Below are 20,485 nucleotides of genomic sequence, written 5' to 3'. Positions count from 1 at the left end.
AACCAGCATATTAATTTTTTTTCCTTCCACCCACTCCCGTGCCCGTCCCTGAGCTGCTGTTGCGAGCCCGCAGTGCGTCCAGCCGCGATACCCACCCAGATAACAGCAGCCCCATCATGGGATGCTTTTTCATTCACCTTGCAGCGGCAGCCTGTGAGCCTACCCACGCTGAACCCCAGCTGGAGCCACAGCCCCGAGACCCCCAACCCAACCAAAGCCCCTTATAATAAGCCAGCCCTGCACATCTCCCAGCCCCATCCGAGCTTCGCTAGACGGGGCACTGTACATACAAACAGCAAGAACAGTCCCTGCCTTGCTAATCTCAATAGACGATACAAAGAGCAGATAGGCGAGGGGAAGCATTATCGCGCCTGATTTACAGATGGAGGGCTGAGTCACCGTGATTAACTGACTTACCCAAGGTCATGCAAGGGAGAGGCCGAGCCGAGCGCTGAACCCGGCTCTGCCGAGTGCCCCAGCAAGGCTATCCTCCGCTCCCCACCGAAGGGAAGGAGTTCTGCCTTCTGCCTGGAGTGATGCTCCGCTGAGCCCAGGCAGGGCTGAGCCTGTCGCTCTGTGAGCAGTGCTGCCGTCTCAACCCTATCTTCCTCCTTTGCTTCAGCAGCTGGTGGGGTTTTCTTGTTGGGTGGTGTGGGTTTTTTGCTGTTCACACGACCGTTTTCTCCCCTCACTGCTGTTTCCACCAGAGCAGGGTTTTGCTCTGGGGAGATGTTTCACCTGCTGCTGCCCTGCCCACAGTGGGGACATTGTGGTCCCTTCAGTCTTCATGGTGTGGACCCCATACAGAGTCCTGGCTGAGGCGCATCAGCATCCCGCTAGTGGGATTCAGGGCTCTTCTCTCTTGGGAAGGAGGTGATCTCAGGGCTGGGGGTGATGCGGTCCCCCGGGACATGTGTGCTGGGACAGCCCTGCAGGAATAACTGCTGAGGAGCTCAGGGAGCACAGGCAGCCCCAGGGGACCCTCGGCTCGGCTCCTCGGGCACAACCAGCTCTCAAGGCATGAAAAGCTGAACCACTTGGCTCGGGGTGCCAGAAAGCTGGGGTGGTGAATCACAACCCGTCTGGCACGTTGGGGCTCCCGGCAGGATGGGACCTGCCCCGCAGAGCAGCAGGCTGCGCTCTGCCTCGCCTGCCAGGCTCCTGCCATCGCTGCTCGGCTTGTCCCTGTGTCCCTGAGCCACAGCAGGAGGCTGTAGCTGGCCCCACGTGAGCCCTGGTGTGGGAAGATGCTCCAGGGATGAGGAAAGGGCTGAGCACCCAACAGGGCACACAGTTGCAGGTGGGGATCACTCTCCCTGCGGCCAGCAGCCTGGTAATAAATATCACGTGCTTCTTTTTTTAAAGCATAATCTTCCTTTGCCCCTGTCTCATCCCTTTCCACCTCCTCTTTCAGGAGCTGAAACATTAAAACCCAAGAAGCGATACCAGAGGTAACCCAAAGAGGAGCTGGTCCCGTGGTCAGACTAAGGAGCGGGCTGAGAGCCTGTAAAAAAAAAAAGATTCAATAGTCCCTATTTTCATTTTATTTTGGGTTTCCCATTCTGCAAGGGGTGGGCTATGTCTGGGCTGAGTCCATAAACCCTCTGGTGATGGATGCAGGCAGCTGCCTGAGGAATATCACTTTAAATCAACACACCCAGCCCTCCTTATCGAACGCCCGATCGGGAGCAGCAGGGGCTGAGCCTCACAAGAGGCCCCAGATTTCCTCCCCGTGCTGCTCCCAGGGCTTCGGAGCCATCAGGGCCCGATTCTGGGTGTGCAGATGGTGATGGACCATGGTGAGGGACCCCAACGCAGGGACAGGGACCCCCAAGCCCCAGCGTGGAGACAAACCTCAGGGGTTTGGGGAACAAAACCCTAATTTACGCCTTGCCCTCATTCCCATGTACTGTCTATCATTCACAGGGGATAAATTCATGCCCACCTCCTGCCCAGGCTCTGCCACCAGCACCAGGCATTCCAGCATGGCACATGGATCCCCTGCATCAGCAGGATGGTCCTGTGTGCCGCCGGCTCTGTGTGTCCCCATCTCCAGCACTCTGCCAGCGCAGGGAGCTTCAGTGTTTGTTTCCCCTGGCACTCGCACTAATGCACCAGCAATCCCCAGCCCTCGCCATGCAAATCCTGCAGCTTTACGGATACACAAACGAGCCTTTCCTTACAAAAAAAAAAAAAAAAAAAAATTAAAAAAGGCTCCTTTATGTGGCTGAAAGAGCACTGACTGTGATAATGTAGCGAGCGCTGGCCTTGAGTATTTTATCTTGGCAAGGAGCCTTTGCAAATTTAAACAGCAGCAAACAGGCTTTGCAGTTGTGGCTGGAAGAGGCATAAGTGGTGCATTGTTTTGCAAGCAAAACCCTTGCATGCCAAAGGGCCGTGTGTGAGCTTTGGCCGGCACGCGGGGAGCGAGCACGATAGGGTCCGGCCGTATCAGCCCAGGATTCATTTCACTTAGCGGGGTGTGAAATTGTGGAGGAATTCAAGCCTGGCAGCTCAAACCAGAGAGGGGACCCCAGGGAGCGCCCCCCGCAGCATTGCCTGCCCCTCCCTGCAAAGTCTTGCAGCATCTTTGCAGAAGGAGTGGTGGGGATGCAGCCGTGCCTCTGCTATCTCGATATATACGCGATAATATTATTAATGCATATGCACTGTACAGCATCGCAGAGCGCTAGGTGCTCACCCCAGCTTCTGTGCGCATGCAAAGCATCAGCTGTGAATGGAGAGATGAGCCGTGCACGCTGCAGAGACCCTGAAAAGATGCAGGTCACTCCCCTTTTCTTGCAGAAATTCTCATTTTCTGCTCAGATCGCTGCTGGGCAGGGATGGTGAGGCTGTGCAGTGTGAGGTGGTCCCCAAATGGGGCTGGGGAGCTGCTAGAATTACTCCCAGGATTAGACTAATATGCTGAATTTCACACTGCTTTGCAGCCAGGTCACCCCCTTCCCAGATCCCAGCAGTATCATGCCTTTGCCCCCTGCAGCAGACAGTAAGGAAGCATTTCTAGTGAGGGAGGAAAAAGAAACCCTTTCTGTTTCCAACAGACTTTTTAAAAGAGACTCTTTAAAACAGAGGTTTACTCTTTTTTTAATATAGCCTGTGTCTGGGGCTAAAATCCTGGTGGTACCTTTTAAAAGGCTGCGCTTGACTTGTGCTTCATGTCTAATGCCCTGAGGTCCCTGAGCTGTAAAATCAACTGGTAAATTCAGGGCTCAGTTTTTACGGTTTCACCTACTTAACGGTGCCTAAAATTGCGGGGGCAGTTGCGGGGGGGGGGGGGGGGGGGGGGGGGGGGGGAGGTGCTGGGGATGTTAAAGTTAAGGCAGAGGCAGCAGAAGCTCAAGTCCTTTCTCTGGGGAAAGGGCTTGCATTTCAGAGCAGTGGCTTGGCCGAAGGGATGCGGTGCGGGGGGAGTTGTGGTAGAGCAAAAGCCTGTTGCTGCACAGCCTGACCTCAGCACCCCTCCGGCCGCGGGAGCTGGGACACGGGACCATAGGGACACAGGGACATGGGGACAGGGAGCCGTTCCCAGCCTGGCCCGACAGCCCTTCCCGCTAATCCGTAGGTGGAGCTCTTCTGTCATCTTTTTCTGCTTATGTTGCGAAGAAGTAACCCAGAAATAGCTTCCCCGGAGGAAAAAAGTGCCTCCCTCAGCAGCTTTTGCCAAAGGTGCAATGCTCCGAGCATCCTTTGAAGAGCCAAAAGCTGGAGGGCTTCACCCCGAAGCTGCTGGGGTGGGGGCGGGGGGGGGTTGTATGTGTGTCACACTGCCCGTTGCTCCATCCCCCTCCTCACTGCAGCGCCAAGAAAAGGGGCCAAACTCTATCCCCCCTCCCTCCGCTGTCCCCCTCCCCAGCTGACGGCCGCCCTTTCTCTCCCTTTTCCCCTCTGCAGGTCTGAAACGATGCGGCAGAGCCCCACCGGCGCTTGGGACCCCGCGCCGCCCCGGCCCCGGGGAGCCGCTGCCCCTCTCGCCGCCCAGGTGCCCACCAGAGGAGGACCATGCCCGTGACGGAGGGACGGCAGCTCGCAGCAGGACGGGAAAACGGGGCTTTCTAGCCTTTCCCTCCCCCTCGGTATCATGACTGGAGAGACCCAGCATGTTTACACCATTGGGGATACTGAGGCCAGCCCCAAAGACCCCGACAAGGACTTTGGCTTTGAAGGTTGCGGGGAGAAGGATGGGAGGGTGCTCGGCGGGGAGGGCACGTCCCCCTTCCCCGGCCCCAAGGACAAGGAGCCCCACAGCCAGCGGGAAGCCGTGATCCGGCCACAGCAAGCAGGGAAGATCGACTTCAAATCCCTCCACTGCAAACCCAAGTTCGGCAATGAGAGCACCTGGGGAGAGGTCAAGGGCAGCCCCCAGTCCCCCCCAGGCAAGGGTCGAGCCCGCGAACGCGGCCGGCGCTCGGGGAAGGGGGAGCGGGGCCACCACCAGCTCTACCGGCTCAGCATCACCGGCGCCCGGCCGAACCCCACCATCGGCATCGCCTACCCCCAGCAGAAGGTGACCCCCCCAAAGAAGCCAGAGGCAAACTGCAGCCCTGTGGCTGGCAGCTACCGCTTCCACGTGCCCAGCATCCCCCAGCGCGAGGCTGAGCTCCGGCAAGAAGACCTTGGCTTCAGCCGCTGCTTCCCTGATGCTGCTGCCGGCCGTACCTCCGCCAACTATACCTCACAGCCCACCCCCTCCCACGGCCCCAGAGGGCAGCCCCCCGCTGCCAGCATCCCCCTCAAGAGCCCTGGCACCAATGGGCAGCTACATTATTTAGAGTTTCAGGCGAACAGGGCTGACTCCTGGCCTTCCCCGGAGAAGAGCTTTGCCGGTGCTAGCTACGGGATCTCGGTGCAGAAGCCCAGCTCTTTCCCCGAGGGTGGCAAAGCCAGCGCCCACGGTCTGGGGGCTTTGCCTTGCCAGTACCCCTTCCAGCTGCTGCATGATGCGGGGAAGGAGCCGTACCGCAGCGATGCGGGGAGCCAGGAGTACCTGGACGTTGGGCTTGCCACCGGCCAGCTGGCTCACGGCACCTTCGCCTTCCACTCGTCCTCCAGAGAGTGGCAAGAGGAGGCACTGAGCAGCAGCTCCTACGAGAGCGTGTCCCCCGAGGGCAGGCTCTACGGCTTGCCCCCTCCACCACCGCCGCCGCCGTTTCTGCACCCGCTGCCGCCGCCAGCCCCGCACCACGGCCCTCTGCCGTGCTGCAAGGGCAGGAGCGAGCATCCCGCTGACCCCAATGGTGCTCTCTCGTCATCTGGTGCTATCGACCAAAACCCAAGCACTTTCCAAGAAAACCAAGCTGTTTTTCTGTCTAGTTTACACTCGCCTAGTATGCCAAAGCCAGTCGGTAAGAGGCAAGCCTCAGCGAAAGACAGTGTCCCCAGCCCACAGCTGCTGGCCCAGAGCAGCCCTCTGAGAAGGAACATGCCACCAAACTCTCTCTCCCAAGTGCACTTTCAGAGCAAAGCCTATTGCAGTTCTCCCGCGGGCAGCGCCAGCACAGGATCCGTGCCTTTCGAGACAAGCATTCCCACTACGGCACCCACCCACCCCAGGCTTGTGCAAGCTTGGGAAGGTGCCGCTAAGGCGTTTTCTCCCATGGACCAGAATTCAGCACCTTATTCAAACCCTGTTGGAAACCAGTTCTCATTCGAGTGCCAGTCTGGCCCCGAGCAGAGGCAGCACAGGCAGAAAAATGCCAGGATACCTTGGCAGCAAGTACACCTTACTTCTGCAATGCCGGGTCAAAACAGGCTAGAGCTGTCAAGACAGATCACCAGCCAGAAGCTCCCCTTCCCGCTGGGCACGTCAGAGTGGCAGGGGAGCACAAAAGCCCCAAAAGGGCCCCCTGTAAGTAACTCTCCAGGGTATCACGGCAAAAAGCTCTTGTCGGGAGAGAGCCTTGGGGTCCAGAGGGGAGACCCCAACTCAACGGGCGCTTTCTCTTTTGAGAGTGGGAAGGAGCCGGGGTCTCCTGCCTGTGACTCAAGAAGCAAAACCCTCTTCTACAGCATGGGTCAAGTAGGTCCTCCTCCTCCTCCCTCAAGGAGCTCGTCAGGCTCAGCGCTGGTCCTGCCTCCATCGGCCTTGGTAGCTGCCTCCCCTTGTGAGTCCCCGCTGCCATCCCCTGTCCCGAACCCCACCTGCGGCAGCACTTGCTCGTCACTCTCCCCCATGTCCAGCAGCCCGCTCAACCCCAGCTTCGAAGACAGCCAGATGTCCGGAGCGCTGACCCCCTCTCCCTTCTTCCAGCACCCCTGCCATCCCAAGGACAGCAACAAAACCTTCCACCCCTCTGACATCCTGAGCAACAGCTCACTTCATTACCACCCCACAGACTCCATCAAGTCCTTCCACTTCCCTCCTGATGCCCTGAAAGATGACAACCTCCTGAAATGCACCCCGGCAAGCCCATTCCACAAACCTGGTGTGGAGGTGGCCAAAGGATGCTCGGATGGGCTGGACGGGGAGCAGCCTCCACCACCGTACTCTTCCCATCACTTACTGGCCAGCTCCCTCAGCAGCGCCAGCCTGGACCAGCTGGACGTGCTCCTGACCTGCAAGCAGTGCGACCAGAACTACAGCAACCTCTCCTCCTTCCTGCAGCACCGCCAGTTCTGCGCCTCCCATCCCACTCTACAGGGAGAGGGCAAGGATGCTCCCCGGGCAGCCGAGGGGCGGAAGGCACTCCCCCCAGAGCCCCCCAAACCCCCCAGCCTGGGGCTCTCTCCAGACCACCAGGCGCATTTGTTGGCATTAAACAAGAGCGATGACTTCTTGCTGGATGGGGAAAGCAAAAGCGAGGGCAAGGAAGATGCTCTGAAGGGCGGTCTCTTCAATGGCCTCACCACCAGCTCCCTGCCGCTCACCGCCTCGGACCTGGACATCGATGATGCCAAGCTGGACAGCTTGATCACCGAAGCTCTCAACGGCATGGGATACCAGTCAGATAACCCAGAGATAGACAGCAGCTTCATAGATGTGTTTGCTGATGAGGAGCTGACGGGGATGAAGGCAGCCGGTGGTGGGATGTCCCACAAGGCGAAGGAAGCCCTGGCCTCAGAGAGCAAATCAAAGCAGGAAACAGCAGAAGAGAAGGCAGTGGGCCAGCCCAAGGCTGGCTATTTTTATGAAGATGGCCACCCGGGTGCGGAGCAGGCAAAGAGAGGGGCAGGAAAGCAGCACCTTCACAAGGGGAGGGCAGCGCAGAGGTTGGCAGCCCAGGAGCCAGATCCCGGGGCAGCAGGAGCAGAGAGGACAGCCAGGCTGCGGGCGGGCAGGAAGAATAGCATCCCAGCGTCCACCACCTCCTCCAAGTCCACCTCCAGCCAAAAGCATCCTAGGAAGTTCAGCCAGGAGCCTCTGGTGAAGGGTGAGGTGGGACCAGGCATTGCCACCAAGAGCTCCAAGCCACCCCGGTTCTCCATGAAGGACATGAAGAAGCGGAAGCCCCGAAGTGGCACGTGGAGCAAGGAGCTCATTCACAAGATCGTGCAGCAGAAGAACAAGCTGCACAAACTGCAAGCAAAGAGCAGCAAGCAGGCACAGTGCCCCCAGGTCACCGAGAGGCTGATGCCAGCTGCCAAGGAGGGCAAGTTTCAGGAGTACGACTATGTCTCCGACTCGGATGACGATAGGGCAGAGCGCAGCAAGCTCCGGGGGAGGAAGAAGCGTGGCACGGGATTCATCGGGAGGACCAAATGCAACTTCAGTAAGAAACGTCCAGGAAGAAGTGAGAGAGTCAAAGAGAAAGACCCAGCCTGGAGCTACAGCCGGAAAAGGGACAGTCAGAAAAGGGATATGCCGGAGCATAGGGGGGTCCCGAGCCAGGAGGATGCCACAAAAGAGGATTGTGCTTCCAGAGTCCGAAGACGAAGCAGCCAGTCATCTACTGGCAGCAACCACAGCAGTAGCATGCCCAACGAGATGGGCACCAGCCCACCCCACGCTGATGGCGCTGGCTCGGGCAGTGAGAAGGGAGGCACGCAGAGGAGGAGGCGGTTGGGCAGCCCGGCACATGCACCAAGGACTCCACTCAGCCTTCCCGAAGACAGGAGTCCAAAAAAGAGCCAGAAGAGCAAAGAGGACTTTCCCAGGGGGAGCAGACGGTTTGGCTCAGCCAGACCTTTGCTAGCAGGCTCCAGGACAGGTCCGAGTACTGAACGAGATGTTGCTGTGATGGACTGTGGAAAGGAGGAACTGTTACCACAGCCCCAGGAAAGGCAGCTGCCCAGCACGGCCGCCCCGGGCAGGAGCCCCGCTGGGGTCTCCTGTAAGGAGGGGGTAGAAGAGCCCAAAGAAGCAGCAGATCACATGGGGGAGGCAGGAGAACCCACCTTGGAGTCTCAGGACTCACCCAAGCTCACCATGGTCAACCAGAGGCATCAGTTTTCCCCCTTCACGAGCGACGGGCTGAAGTACCATGCAGAAGAGCTAATTCCTACATCCCATGGCGATAACGAAGCTAGTCCTGGCAGCGTGAGTGCCGCCTATGCGGAAGCGGGCATCAAATACTTGAAGGCACACGGGCTGTGTGACGGTCGGAAGGACTACCCCACACCGGTTGCCCCGTACAGGGGGGATGCAGTGGGGATGATGCTCACTGCCAAGGCACCAGATACATATGTCAGCAGTGACAACTCCTTTTTCGATCCCAAAGGCCCCCCCAGTCACTACAACGACAACCTCTTCTCAAAGCCCCCAGCCTTGGGCTCCTCACACATGGATGACATGTACTTATGCCGGGATGACATCAATGCCAGCTCCTTCGAGCAGAAGCATGCCAGCATCTCCCCGTATGCTGCAGAAACGCCGCAGGGCAAGGTCTCCTCCCCTCTCAGCTTTGATTCCTCTTCAATATTTGGAGAGCTTCCTGTCACCGAGTTTGATCCACCGCTGTACGAGACTGTTTCTGCGAGCAAGGATGGTTATGTGACAACATTCACCTGTCCTGGCAATCCCCCCAGCAAGCCACTGCCATTTGAGCAACCATATCCACCGTTCATGCCAGAGAAAGACTGGTCCCTCATGGAGGAGGTGGCTCCGATGCTGCCAGAAGACATGACTCAGTTCCAGAGCCTTTCAGTGGAGAAGCCACTAGCCAAGAAATTCCCTGAGGAAGGACCTGTCCCTACCAGCCAACTTTCCCTGCCACTACCAGACAGGATAACAGATTATAACGTGACTTTTATGAACAACATATCAGCTGATGAGCTGGAGATCAAGCGATTAGTCACAGAGCTGGAAAATCAACTGCAAACCAGCAAGCTGGATAACGAGGCATCCGTTGCCCTTCAGAAACCCGAGCAAGACGTTGCTGCCCATCTGCAAGGACAGGCGGCTGAGCAGTTCCCACCACTGCCAGTCGAGCAAGAGACAGGCCATGAGAAAGGACTGTTTTTGGCAGATGAGCTGGGCAGTTCAAGCCTCTGCATCGGGGAGAGGCTGGGAGGTGAGAAGCCAGCCATTGCGAGCACCCGTGGGGACTATGAGAGACCCAGGGAGCCCTGGCCATGCCCGGTGGAGCTGGGGTCACTGGAGGCAGGGATTTGCACTCCAGCCCCGCTCGCTGCAAACCGTTTCTGCTCCAAGGACAACAGTGAGCAGCTCCGAGGAGCCACGGCCACCAAGGAAAGTGACCCCGGAAAGATGGAAAATGGGTCTTCCTCCAAAAGTCTGCCTGGCTCACGCACACCAGACCAAACAGAGGCTCCCGTCTACACAGAGCCCATGACAAAAAGCCCTCCCGCTGTCACCAACTCCGTGTTCCCCAAGATCCTGGAGGCAGCAGAAGTGACCAAAGATCCCCTGCCATCCCTGCCACGCCAGTGCAGTGCCGAGAGCTTCCCTGTGCCGGGGAAAGCAGATGAAAGCTTCACTGGTGCTGCAGAGCTGGAGAAGTTTGATGCCCATCTTCCAAACTGTAAACCTGAATTTGGATTTCAGCAGGGTCCCACTCCAGGCTTGGATCTCACCTTTTCGCCTCACATCAAAGAGGTCCCAGATACAGAAGAAAGACCCTTAAGCAGGCCCGAGTCACCCAAAATGGCAAAAAGTGCCGAGGACTTCAAAGGGGATGGTGATGGGTCTGCGTTGACAGAAGAAACGGAGGAGAGGAAGAGCCCCACCACCTATCCAGCCCCTGGAGCCAGTGACAAAGCCAGCAAGCAGAAGGTGCTCCTGTTCGATATGCTGAGTCTGCCCAAGGAGAGCGACTGCAGCTCCCAGAAGGTGTTGGCACCCCAGGAGACAGCTGCCAACCCTCTGCAGCAGCTGCAGCTCTTCGTTGCCCGAACAGTAAAGAGCAACGAAGAGGAGCTGTTGATGCCGTGCTTCCCCATGCTGCTTGCCCCCAGCCACCCCTCTGCCACCCCCCGCATCCAGCCGGAGCAGAAAGAGGAGAGTGGTGGTGCCATGGAGGGGGAAAGTCGGACATACTGCCCTGACCAAGGAGAGGGGGATGTCCTCATTGGAGGCAACACGGAAAACACCGCTGCCCCAGCAGAAGAGGCCGTGCTTTTCTCTGGTGGATGTGAGCAGCTGGAGTCATTCAGTGCAGTCGGCTCTTACCATGCAAAACAATCCACGCTCGTGAAGCCAGAGCTGCAAAATAATGTAACGGAGCTGCAGCACTTAGCAAATGAACACGCGGAACTGAATGACATTAATATCCGTGCAGATGGTGTTTCCCAAGAGCGTAATGACCTCTTGCCACTCGAAAACATAGAGGTGACCCCACTGCCAGGGCAAGGAAAGAAAGCCTATCAGCTCATGGAAGAGCCAGAGCAAGATAAAACCAAAGCAACCTTGGCATTTAAAAAACATGAGCAATCGCATTTAAGCCATAGTTTGCTCGAGGAAGAAACACTGGGCAGTGCAGCAGCAGAGAGGCTGGAAAGGATTCAGGTGGGGCAGGGGGCACAGCCCCAGCGCAGTGCTCCCGCAAGTCCCACCAGCTCCCCCAGGCCCTCCAAGGAGGATCCCCACCAGGACCACCACTTGGTGCAGGAGACAAAAGCCAGCACAATCATTGCAAAGGTTCCCAGAGAAGGAAATGGCAAGAAGTCCCTCAATGGCTGTCATTACACAGGCGAATCTCCAGCCAACCTGCCCTTGCCAGCCAATTTTTCTCACCCTAAATGTTTGCAAAGTGGTGGGGCTGAGGGAGGAGAGGTCCCCAGCTTTGGCACTCAGCTCTCAGGTCAGAAGAAATATGGTGTGTCCCCGCTTAATGCATCAAGTTCATTCACCATGAAGAGGTGTCCTCCTGAGGCCAACAGCCATCATGTCCATCACCCCTCCGTGAGCCCGGTAGAGCAAGGGACATGGAAAAGGGCACCCACCTTTCCTCCCTTACTGCATCACTGCGGGGCCGTGGCAATGGAGACAGTCAAGGATGGTCACCATCACCTCCCCGACAGTGTTTTGGGTAACTATGGATCACCTGAAAGAGAAGGGACAGCAAGACCCTGTGCTCTGCTGCACACCGATCGTCTGGTGGGCTCTGCCTTGGAGATGGATGGTGCCCAGCAACCGCACGGGAAGGGCTGCTCTCTTCCCTGCTCAACACCTTTTGACCAGAAGGGTGTTGGGAAAGAGGTACCCGAAAGCACCGGTGCTGGGCTGTCAAGTTCTCATTTTAAAGAAAACCAAGTGTGCACTATCACAGATACAGTCATCAACTCCATTCCTCCAGAAACCCAAAATTACCCAGCCCAGACCACAACGGGTCTTCTGCCGATCAGAGAAAGAGAGGTGAACCTGAACCAAGAGAACAGGCTTGGAAGCTGCTCTGCGGATGGAAATGAGCATCAAAGTGAACCAGAGGCTTTGTGCAATGGTTCTGCTGTTCAGCAGGTGCCAGCTAGTGTCAACAGAGGTCTTACAGGTACTGAAGATCTTGGTCCTGATGGCTTAAATGGTCACAAGTTTTCAGAGGCAGCAGAGGTGGGACCTGATCTTTCCAAAACCACAGAGAATGTAGGAAAGAGTTTAAAAGGGGAGAAGCCCAAAAGCGATAGGGCTGGAGAAGCTGCGAGTTGTGTGTTAAACAGTATGGGCCAAGGAGAGGGCAACACGCCTGACAGTACTCCAAACCCTTCCCAAACTGAACTTCACAATGAAAAGAAGCCAAATGGGCTCCCGGTGACCTGTGACATTTGTTCAGCTACTTTTCGGTCCAAACCTGGCCTGACCAGGCACAAAGCTGTCAAGCACCAGGTGAAGAGCGGTGGCGTACCACAGCCCAGCAAGACTCCCAGGTCTGCTTTGATTCCTACAGACAAGACATCGAAAGCAGCCCAAAAGGTGCCCACAAGGAGCCTGAAGACATCAGTCAAAGACAAAACCTGCAGCTCACAGATGCTGACCCCCAACATTGAACACGTCTCCCAGAAAATATGCCCAGAACTGGAGAAAGAGCCCAGCTCGCAGATGCAAGAAGTGGTCAGCAGAGTGCTCAGTGACCTCAGCGTGATCTCCTTCGAGATGTCCCAGGAGTTGCACCACACACGTGTTCTCCAGAGGGAGATGAAGGCAAAGGGACCGCGCTTGGAGACAAGGGGAGCAGGCAAGGCAGCAGCTGGGAAGCTGGACACGGGACAGCAAGCCAGGAAGGGAGAAAAGGGCAGAAGGAGCCAAAGCAAAGATCCCGGAGAAGTGAACAGCAATTCTGAAAAGAAGCTAAACAGAAAAGCAAGACGAAGGAAAGCAAAGGTGTTTCCCAGCAGAACTGAGCCCGATGGTCCATGTGAGCTGGAGAAGAGCACAGGTCCTCCCCCTGCTGTCCTCAGCTCTGGTCTGCCCAGGATCGCAGAGGGCTTGCATGAGCCAGGTGGTTGCATCTCCACAGAGGAGCAAAATAGGTCCAACTCAACCCAGCACTCTCAAAAAGCTAAACAGTCCCCTTGTGCAGCTGAACTTGCAGAGGATCTGGGTGACAGGATGGTGTCTTCAAAGGAGATGGTCAGCAAGGGGTCAGTGGCGAGCACAGTCACCTGTCCTGGGGAGGTGGAAGATCCAAACAGGGTGGAAGACACACAGGATTGCAAACAGCGGGTTAGCGGGTTTGTGAAGCAAGTGGCAAAGGGATTGGGCAAGGTAGGCAAAGAGCAGCATCGTGGTACTGATGGCGCAGAGGAGGTGGATGCTGAGACAGGAGACAGTCCAGGGGCAGGCAGTGGTTCTGGGAATGGGAGTGATGCCCCGCAGGGTCCCACGGCTCCTGCCGAAGGCGGTCTGCCGCTGGAGACATGTCATTCAGCAGCCACTCAAAATGTTCCTGGGCAAGGCACTCTGCAGACCACGGCAGGGACCAGCCCTCCTCCTGCAGAGCCAAAGCAATGGGTGAAGGCAGACATGCCACCAGGCAGAGAGCATTGCATGGAGAGCACGGCCGTCTCAGACTTCCAGAGCTTGTTTGATGATGACTCCACATTCTCCCAGCTGTTCCCCCGGGACGACCAGTTTGTCCGGAGAAAGTGCACACGGGTGTATGGGAAGCGCAGCAAGAAACCCAAGCCCACCACTGAGGTAAACCTCCAGCCAGCGGGTGCTGTCGACCTCTTCACGATCCGATTAGCTTCTGACCTCAGTGAAAACAGCTCCTTCTGTGTCACCAAGGACCCTTGCGAATACGAAACCATCTCTGTTGACGATGCCTTAATGCTCAACATGTGTCACGGCAGCAAGGCAAAGAGCGGAGATGCCGCTCCCAGCGGATCTAGAAGCATTGCGCTGAGATCAGGCTGCGAGATTGACCAAGGGAAGGAGGACATCGACCTGGAAGACAACATGCTAACCTTCCTGTGCCAAAGCAGCCAGGTGGACAACATCCCCAGCTTGAACATCTGGGGGAGTCTGGAGAAGGAGGGAGAAAGCCTCTCTGCTGAGGACATGTTTGAGCCTCTGATGGACCTTGAGGATGAGCACTCACTCAGAGAAGCAAGCTCTGAGCCCCCCGAGCTGGCGGAGGAGCCCTACGATGGCAAGGCTAATGAAGACTCAGACTCTCCTGAGTTTCATACCATCGACATCGAGATGCTGAATGCAAAGCTGAAAATGAGAGACGTGTGCTTCTTCAGCCCTTGTGAAGACCTTCCTGGCCAGGAGGAGGACAATGCTGTGAGTTATAAGCCGAAGCCGGGCCAGCACAGCAAGCACAGAAGTAAGCTAGAAGATGGGAAACTGGGGAAAAACCGCAGTGAGCTAACCATCAAGACCAAAGACAAGCAGTACAAATGCAAAGTCTGCTTCCAGTGGTTCCTGACATTGGGGGAGCTGGACTTCCACAAGCTCTCCCATAACCCTTCCCCTCCACCTACCTGCTACATGTGTGTCCAGCGCAAATTCAGCTCCCGGGAGCAGCTGAGGGACCACCTGAAGGAGAAGCACGCCAAAAACAAAGCAGGTCTGTGGGCTTGCGGGATGTGCCTAAAGGAGATCTCTGATGTCTGGATGTACAACGAGCATCTCCGGGAGCACGCCACCCAGTTCGCTCGCAAGGGGCAAGCGCAGAAGTCCGTGATGGGCCTGCCAGCCTGCTTCGGTGAGGACAATGCTGCCGTCACCCACTTCCTCAACACCATCATGTATCGGAAGCCCAGCAGGTCCTCCCGGCACGCCAACCCTAGCAGCAAGCATGTGTTTAGCAGAGAGAGCAAGAGCCCCAAGGAGCTGCCTCTCGAGCAGGAGGCCAAGGCAATGAAAGACCCCTTGGAAAGCAACGTCAAGGTGAAGCCACCTGCACCCAGCTCCTCTAAAGCATCCACCAATCCGTCTCCAGAGCACAAAGCGAAAAGCGAAGGCACCCCGAAATCTGTCCCCATGCACCCAGACTGCAAGGACCCTTCCAGGGACTGTCATCACTGCGGCAAACAGTTTCCCAAACCCTTCAAGCTCCAGCGGCACTTAGTCGTGCACAGTTTACAGAAGATTTACTTGTGCCACAAGTGTCCCATGTTCTACCAGGAAACAAAGGAGCTGCGAAACCACCTCAGCCAGGAGCATGGCATAGTGGAGGAGCAGGAGATCAAGCACACCACCCTGTATGCCTGCGAGCTCTGTGCAGACGTCATGCACGTTATCAAGAAGTCCTTCATCTGCAGCATGTGCAACTACACCTTCTCCAAGAAAGAGCAGTACGACCGGCACATGGAGAAGCACCTGGCAGGAAGCAACAAGACTTTCAAATTCAGAGGGGTCATGAGGCCTGGCATTGCCTCTAGGGAGAGCAGGGAGAAGGTGAAAGAGGATGGCTCTCTCCGGGAGGGCATGCCGCCAAGCAAGAAGAGGAAGGTTGTTCACCACAGCAGCTCGCTCCCATGCAGCTCGCCGGTCCACCTGGACCACACTAGTGACCTTCAGCTAGTAGAGGCTGCAAGCCCCAGCCTGCAAGCTCCCACCGCCTCCTTCCCTGCAACTCCCAGTGACCCGGGAGCACCCCAACCCCCTGTGAAAACAGAAGACTTGGTGGGTGACTTCTCCGACCTCCTGGCAGAGATGGAGAAATCCCAGTTTGATGCCCTGCCTCCGCCACCCTGCCTCTCCCTGCCTTTGCCACAGGCTGCGGCGAGCAGCCCAGAGCTTGGCCATATCGCTGCCCTGTCTATCGAAGAGCTGGAGAAAGGAGCATTTGATGGGAAACCACTTCCTTTCTTGGACTCGCCCGAGTTTACCATTGACCTTGCTGGGTTGGCTTGTAACCAGGCCACAGACCAAAAACTCTCTCCTCCACACCTGACTGAGAAACGTGGCTACACCGATGCCCATAAAAGAGCAATCGTAGGCAACAAAGATGAATATATAGTGGGTGTCCTGGAAAATCCCAGTGCAACCAGCGATGCCGTGAATGGGATCCCATTTCTCCAGCTTGCCAAGAAGGTCTCAGAGCTTCCTTCCCCACAGGCAGAGGTTCCATCAGCCAAGGAGACCCATAGATGGGGCAGCCCCAGTGCCAGCGATGCCTCTTCTTGTGAAGGTGCCTCTAAGGCCGCATCTCCAGAAGCTGCGCACCACCCCCTGCCCCTGAAGGACAGGACGGCATCGCCCACCCTGAACGGGGCTGCCAAAGATTCGGTCCCACAGAAGACCGCAGGTGGCCAGCCCAGCAGTGAGGCTGCCCCTGGCATGGGCAGCCCTGATGGCAGTGCAGAGGAGGCTCAGCAACCCATCTCGGGGAGGGAGAAAGCCGTGCCTGAGGCCAAGGACAGTAGCACTGACACCAAGGAGCAAGGTGGCAACCCAAGCAAATCCACTGGCCACCAGCCCCAAGGTGAGGCGTCCAGCAACACCATGAGACACGGCCACGTGGAGCCGAGCAAAGCCGCCGGCAAGTTTCACCCTAAGAGAAGGAAAGAGCACAAGTCCTTGAGCCACCGGGGCAGCCCCGGCTCCCGGGAGAACATGGAGGGAGATGGGAAAAAGAAAAAAGCCCGGACCCCATGCCCGGCAAGGAGTGAGAGCACCAGCGACCTCAAAGGCACCGGCTGGAGCAACGCCGAAGCTTCTGCCCTCTCCCCCGGGAGGAGGGAGGCACACTGCAACAAACTGGTACCCAAGCCCAAAACAGGCTCCCAGCTGAAGAAGATGGTCCTGGACACTTACAATCAGAAGAAGGGGGAGCTCCACCATGCCAACGGGGACATGAAACGCAGGAAGGCCATTCTGGGGAAGAGCCTCCACCAAGTGTTGGCCAAGGGGCCAGTGCCGTCCCCGCACGGCTCCTTGCACAGCCCGCGTGCTGCCCGCGGTGCCAAGCCAGCCGGCTCATCCAGCTACCGCACCGCCGAGTCCCAGAACAACCTGCTAAGCCAACTCTTTGGGCAAAAATTAACTAGCTTTAAAATTCCTTTAAGAAGAGATACTTCAGAATAATTTATGGAAGTGACTTATGGTGATCCTCAGCTGCTTTCATGGGGTTTGCAAGGGAAAAATTATCAAAGCATTAAATTCGTTTGTGTAGCATGATTTCTCTGTCTAGCTTAAATGAACTTGCACTGCAGCCTCTGTGAAATAGTTTGCTTTGTGTCTACTAATCTACTTTAATTCACCTGATTTATCATGCAAATGCTAGAACTTTGATGTTGCTGATGATTTTCATGAACTGAAATTGTAATCGCTTTGGGCAGACTGAATCGTCGAGAGCAATTGCTTTATTGCAGAAGTGCTGAGGTTATAAGGATACTTGCAAATCTCAGACCCTTTTGAGTCTGTGTCTGTGTTATCTTTGTACAAAGTACTTGAAGAGATGAACTTCATTCCGTAGACGTCTTATTCATAAGGTGCAGTACACTGTAGAAAGCAAATTTTTTTTTTGAAGATTTTGCACAAATAATCCCGTACAATTCATTTAATTGGGAGCTGGCCTAAGAGATGATACAATTAGGGGAGAAAAAAAAATTAAATTAAGAATCAAGTGTCCTATATTTTGACAGCCATCCCTATGAATTTGTTTCTACATCGTCAAGAGAATAACGAACCAGCTCTGGGGCTGCTGGGGCTGCCCGAGCCCTTCAGAGGATGCTGCCGCTCTGTGACCACTGTGGACGATGTAACCAGAGGAGAGCCGCCACCGCGAGCAAACTGCACCTTGACACTTGTGACAAACTCTGATATTTTGGGTGGGGTGGGGTGGGGGTGTGTGCGTGCGTGTGTTTTCTTTTTGTTTGTGAGGGGAATTTTTGCGCAACGACAAAACTGTGCCAACTTACCGCACCAAACCGGTACTGTCCGAGTGCCCTCAACAGTATCACTTCTAAACTATCTTACTGTATTGAGTTAGTGGCTATATAGGTATCCGCTTTTTACTATGCAGTTACTGGTGCTATTCTTCTTTTGTAATGTGAATACAGACTTCCTTGATTGAAAAATAAAAGGGAACCGTTAGGAAGTAGCCGTTACCTGTAAAAGAAAACAAAGCAGGAAAAAAAATTTTTTAAAAATCCAACTTTAGAGGAAAAAAATCCTGTATGCTGGTACTCCATAGTGACAAAAAGGTTACGTCACATTAAACAAGCGCGTTATACAACCGAACTTTTGAATCCGGAAAGAAATCTCAGGTGCAAACAAGGACATGGAGGATAATTAAAATACTATTGAAATACTCCCAAGTCAAGGAGGTGAAGTAATGCACTGATGTGATATGAACAGTCAGAGTACTTTGCGTCTGTCCTGCAATTATTTTTTGTTTTGTTTTAGATTTAAAAGGAAAAAAAAGAGGCTTTATTCTGTTAATATGTATCTTTACAATTCTTTGTATTGTATAAAAATATTGTAGGTAATTTACCTTGGGTGCAATGTGTTCTGTCAAAAGTTTTTATTTTGATATTTTGTCAGAGAAGCAGAGAGAGCAGGAAACGCCGTTTTATGATGTTGTATGTGTGCTTTTAAAGTGCCTCTTTAATATTGTTAAATAAAGTATGAGATGAAAATATGGGGTGGTACTGTAAAATCATACATGATTAATCTTTTCAAATATATTCCAATATTTTCACAGAAATTCCCTGTCTGCGTGATGTTTGTGGGATGTTCCTCCCTGGTTTTGTCCCATACCCCCACGGTCCCCTCCTCCCACGCACATCTCTGACTGAATGATGATGTTTCTGATTGACAGCTGGATGCTCGGATGCTCTGTGCGCCATCGCGGTGTCCTGTGGACAGTGGCTGTGGGAGAACGTTGGTGGGGCTGCTGTCACCTTTCAGTCATTTGCAAAGCCGTGGAGCTTCTCAATGGTGAAGGTGATTGTGCATCTCCTCTTCCTCCCTGCATCCTGGCCAAGTCCTACTAATGGCTTGAGTGTCTTGTCCTGGGGGGAAAAAAAATCCAACGTGATGGTGATGGCCCAGTTTGGTCATCATCAGTTGGTGACAGCGATGGGGCGGTTTGCCCATCACCAATTGGTGGTGGTGATGGCCAAGTTTAGTCATCATCAATTTGTCCTCAAGCTGACCTCTGCCAGCACAGCGCTGAGGTCTGAAGGTAGAAGGCTGACACAAAGCTGGGCATATTATATTCTTTAATTACTGTTGCAATCATAATATTTAAATGCTGTCAATGAGAGATAGCTCCTAACCGCGGGCTAGAATCCTTGCCACTTGGGGCTTGTAACTAAAACTGCAGGATTAATTTGATTAATTGATAGAATTATTTTCCAAACTACTCTTTTGTTTATGGAGGCTTAAAATGCTTGCCGCCTGCACCCTCCTGGTGTGTTGCAGAGTGGAGATAAAGTGGCTGAAAATAATTAGTATGGCTTAATTTAGGGAAAAAAATAACCTCAAAAGAATTTTGCAGAAAATTTAAGGCAGCACATTTTACTTTGTTTTGGCAGGAAATATTATGGAGCTGGAAATGGGACTTTTATGTTTTCCCTCTACTATATTTCACCAGGGCAGCAAGCCGACGGGGCAGAGGAGTATTTCATGCCTGGTGGTTACTGTAGCTCTCCTGCACCTCCAGCTTCATAAGCCAGGCACCTGGAAATGAGCCACAGGTTTGCTGCAAAGGATGGGACCCATCCCCGGGGCCCTGGGCAGGGTGGGGGGGCACCGTCCTAAATCAGCACCCACCACTTTGCAGCACGGGCCACGAGTGGTGCTCGCCTTGGGTACCACTCCTGGTTGAACACTGCTCCCCGGGGAGATGCTACCATCGTCCCTGCAGCTCTGAAGGCTGAAATATTTAATTCTTCTCTTTCCCTTCTATATGAGGGGGGGTGGGGTGTGTGTCCCCCCCATCCTCTCCCCCCTGCTTTCACCCACATCCCCCTCCCACAGTCTCAGCACCAGCTGGGTGGCTGACCCCCCCCCATCCATCAGCTCCCCTCAGCTCCCTAAAGCCCCTGGGTTTGCTGAGTCCCGCATTAATCCGGCAGTGCTTGTCACTTGGAAGATTGCAGGTCCCCGTCAACGTAATTCCAGCAAGGAAGGCAAAGCTGGGCAGCTTCTCCCAGCTGCAGATTAACTCGCTGCTTGGGGGGTGCTGGTGGCACAGGGCGGCACCCATGGGACCCAGCATGCCCAGGGGTCCCAGGGCTGCACCCCACTGGGAAGCACGGGTGGGCTGCACCATCCGCAGCCCCAGTCCACACCCTCGGCGGATAGGAATGATCCTGTAGCTGACCCCAGCGGGTTGCAGGGTGGCTGGGTCTGAGTGGAGGGTGCCTGGCATTGCACAGAGCCCCTTAGGGGATTTCTTGGCTTCTTGCCACCACCCTAAATTTTCCTCAAGCTGCTGTTCGCTCTTCAAGCCCCCTCAAATCCAGCCAGCCCTTTTGCTCAGCTGCACACCCAAGTTTCCGAGCTGGAGGTGCTTTAAGCCTCTCCATAAAGCCTGGAGGATAACGGGATCCACCATGGTTGTCATGCTGCTAGCAGGGGCTAAAGATTTATTATTTTTTTTCTTGCTTTTGAGTCAAATCTGGCTGTTCCATGCACAGCAGGAATTGGAACCCTGGTGCTCACATCCCTCTG

At 55.1% G+C, this 20,485-nt stretch overlaps 1 protein-coding gene across 1 annotated transcript; it reads left to right on the top strand.

Annotated features, from left to right (window-relative positions):
- The first annotated feature begins 3,921 nt into the window (after window positions 1-3,921).
- On the top strand, window positions 3,922-19,659 carry ZNF469 (zinc finger protein 469). Its single transcript, XM_040615557.1, has one exon. The coding sequence runs from the start codon at window positions 4,100-4,102 to the stop codon at window positions 16,886-16,888; it is 12,789 nt and encodes a 4,262-aa protein (XP_040471491.1). The 5' UTR covers window positions 3,922-4,099; the 3' UTR covers window positions 16,889-19,659.
- The last annotated feature ends 826 nt before the right edge of the window (window positions 19,660-20,485 follow it).

This window comes from Falco naumanni, chromosome 15 (assembly GCF_017639655.2).
Source record: "Falco naumanni isolate bFalNau1 chromosome 15, bFalNau1.pat, whole genome shotgun sequence".
In the NCBI taxonomy this organism is placed as follows: Eukaryota; Metazoa; Chordata; class Aves; order Falconiformes; family Falconidae; genus Falco; species Falco naumanni.
The sequence above is the reverse complement of the archived record's forward strand: the minus strand, read 5'-3'. Positions and strand labels throughout refer to the sequence as shown.